This window comes from Malus domestica, chromosome 15, assembly GCF_042453785.1.
Source record: "Malus domestica chromosome 15, GDT2T_hap1".
Taxonomy (NCBI): Eukaryota; Viridiplantae; Streptophyta; class Magnoliopsida; order Rosales; family Rosaceae; genus Malus; species Malus domestica.
This window is the reverse complement of record NC_091675.1, coordinates 50,851,576-50,854,175: the sequence shown is the minus strand read 5'-3', so window position 1 is coordinate 50,854,175 and position 2,600 is coordinate 50,851,576. Positions and strand designations below refer to the sequence as shown.

The 2,600-nt window shown below is 38.9% G+C and overlaps 1 protein-coding gene across 1 annotated transcript; it reads left to right on the top strand.

Annotated features, from left to right (window-relative positions):
* The first annotated feature begins 381 nt into the window (after window positions 1–381).
* LOC139191993 (uncharacterized) lies at window positions 382–2,296 on the top strand. Its single transcript, XM_070813034.1, has 4 exons — window positions 382–983; window positions 1,296–1,423; window positions 1,679–1,893; window positions 1,958–2,296. Exons 1-4 carry the CDS (start codon window positions 382–384, stop codon window positions 2,294–2,296), a joined length of 1,284 nt encoding a protein of 427 aa, XP_070669135.1.
* Window positions 2,297–2,600: the final 304 nt, after the last annotated feature.

Sequence of the window (2,600 nt, the reverse complement as noted above, 5' to 3'; positions counted from 1 at the left end):
TTTGATGACATTTTAATATATAGCAAGTCTTGGGAAGATCACTTGACACATCTACAACAAGTTTTTCAGATATTGCAAGACAATCGGTTGTTTTTGAAAAAATCTAAATGTTCCTTTGGTCAAAGTAAAGTAGAGTACCTTGGCCATATTGTGTCAAAGGATGGTGTTATGGCAGATCCTAGCAAACTCCAAGCAATCACTGACTGGCTTGTACCAAGGAATGTGAAGGAATTGAGAGGATTTCTAGGCCTCACTGGGTACTACAGAAAATTTGTGCCTGGATATGGGAAAATATGCCAGCCTTTGTATAATCTCACTAAGAAGGATGGATTCTATTGAGGAGTGGAAGCTTTGGAAGCATTTAAAAAACTCAAAAAGATTATGTCCTCACCACAAGTATTGGCATTGCCAAATTTCAATCAACCCTTTGTCTTGGAATGTGATGCTTCAGACAATGGAATTGGAGCAGTTATGCAGCAAAACCTTAGACTAATTGCATTCACCAGTCAGGCATTAGGACCTAAGAATCAAGCTCTTTCTACTTATGAAAGAGAACTGATTGCAATAGTTCATGCTGTAAAAAAATGGCATAACTATTTGCAAGGTAAACACTTCATAATTAAGACTGATCACAATAGTCTCAAGTACTTCTTAAGTCAGAGAGCTAATACTCATTTTCAACAAAAATGGGTTTCAAAACTCTTGGGTTTTGATTATGAGATCCAGTATAGGAGTGGAGTTGAAAACACAGTGGCTGATGCACTCTCTAAGGTACCAAATGTCAATTCTGAGTTGGTAGAGAAACCTGTTCACCTTGACATGGAACTCACTGCCATCATCTACCCTTATTTTGGCTGGATGGATGATTTAAGGAGGAGTTTTGAAAGTGATAAGTGGGTTTTGGAAAGGATTAAATTTGTGCTTGATAGTTCTAAGACAGTTACTGATAAAGCTGCAGTTTCCAAGTATACTGTTGATAATGGGTTCTTATGCTATAAAAAGAGGGTAGTTTTGAGTCCCACATCACCTTGGAGACACAAAATCATTGAAGAGTATCACTCTACTTCTGGATGAGGTCACCAAGGGGTGGTTAAAACATATCACAGGATCAAAAAGAGGTTCTATTGGCAGGGAATGAAGAAGGATATTTGAAATTTTGTGGTTGAATGTAGCATTTGTCAACAAAACAAAGTGGAAACAATAGCTCCACCTGGATTGTTACAAGCACTACCAATTCCACAGAAGAATTGGTCGGACATTAGCATGGATTTCATACTTGGTTTGCCAAATTGTAGGGGCAAAACTGTGATCATGGTGATGGTGGACAAACTTTCTAAGTATGCACATTTCATTGCTCTTTCCCATCCATATATTGCAGTGAGTGTGGCTCAAATATTCATTGAGTTTGTCTTCAAATTGCATGGTATGCCAAGTTCCATTGTGAGTGATAGAGATCCTATGTTTATCAGTGCATTTTGGAGGGAGTTTTTTAAGTTGCAAGGCTCAAAACTGTGCATGAGTTCAGGTTATCACCCCTAGAGTGATGGACAAACTGAGGTTATGAATAGGTGTTTGGAGACCTACTTAAGATGTTTTATTGGAGGGCAGCCTAAAAAATGGGTGAATTGGTTGCCATGGGCTGAGTGGTGCTTCAATACATCACATCACACCTCTGCAGGTTTTACACCTTTTGAATTGGTGTATGGTCATGCTCCACCTCATATAGCTCCATATGAAGTGGGAACTGCAAAAATGGACTATGTGGCACAAAGTCTTCTCGAAAGGGATAACATGCTTACTGTTCTCAAACACAATTTGGAATTAGCACAAAACAAGATGAAAGTTCAAGTTGATAAAAGAAGAACTAAAAGGCATTTCAATGTGGGGGATAAGGTATACTTGAAGCTAGTTCCTTATCAGTTGCAAGCATTGGCAGCACAGTTACCATAAACTGCAGCCTAGGTTCTATGGTCCTTATGAAGTGTTGGAAAATATTGGTATGGTGGCTTATAAACTAAAATTACCTGAAGGATCAAAGATACATCCTGTGTTCCATGTAAGCTGCCTCAAAAAGCAATTGGGGGAAAAAGTAGTTTCACATGTGAATCTGCCCATTGCTGCAGATGATGGGTTGATGCAGAACTTACCACAGGCAATCTTGGCTAGGAGGATGTATAAGAAGGGAAATGCAACTATGGTGCAGCTATTAGTGCAATGGAATGGACAGGAAGCAGCTAAAGCTTCATGGGAAGATTTCGATGCATTTAAGACCCGACACCCCGATTTTCCAGTGTAAACCTTGTGGACAAGGTTATTTTTCAAAGACGAAGCATTGTTATGTACTGTGATTGCCTTGATCACAAGCAACAAAGTTTTGGGTCGAAATGTAATGTTTTAGGGTCGTTGTGTAATTTGCCTTTCCTTTGTGCTGTTGTTTAAGAGTTTAGGCTATGTATGCCATGTCACAATCTTTCATTGGGGAGGTTGCTAGTGCTATTAAAGCTCTCCCTTTCTTGTTGAACGGGGATAGATGAAATCAAATATAAAAAATCATTTTGCAAAAAATACTCCATCTTTTCCCTCTCGCCATTTCCTACAAT

Bases quoted from the DNA above. Each gene is read 5' to 3' on its own strand.
- LOC139191993 (XM_070813034.1), top strand. From the start codon at position 382: ATGTCCTCACCACAAGTATTGGCATTGCCAAATTTCAATCAACCCTTT. The intron at 984-1,295 runs GTTCTTATGCTA...GCCAAATTGTAG, and splicing joins AAGTATACTGTTGATAATGG to GGGCAAAACTGTGATCATGG. The intron at 1,894-1,957 runs GTATACTTGAAG...CATAAACTGCAG, and splicing joins ATTTCAATGTGGGGGATAAG to CCTAGGTTCTATGGTCCTTA.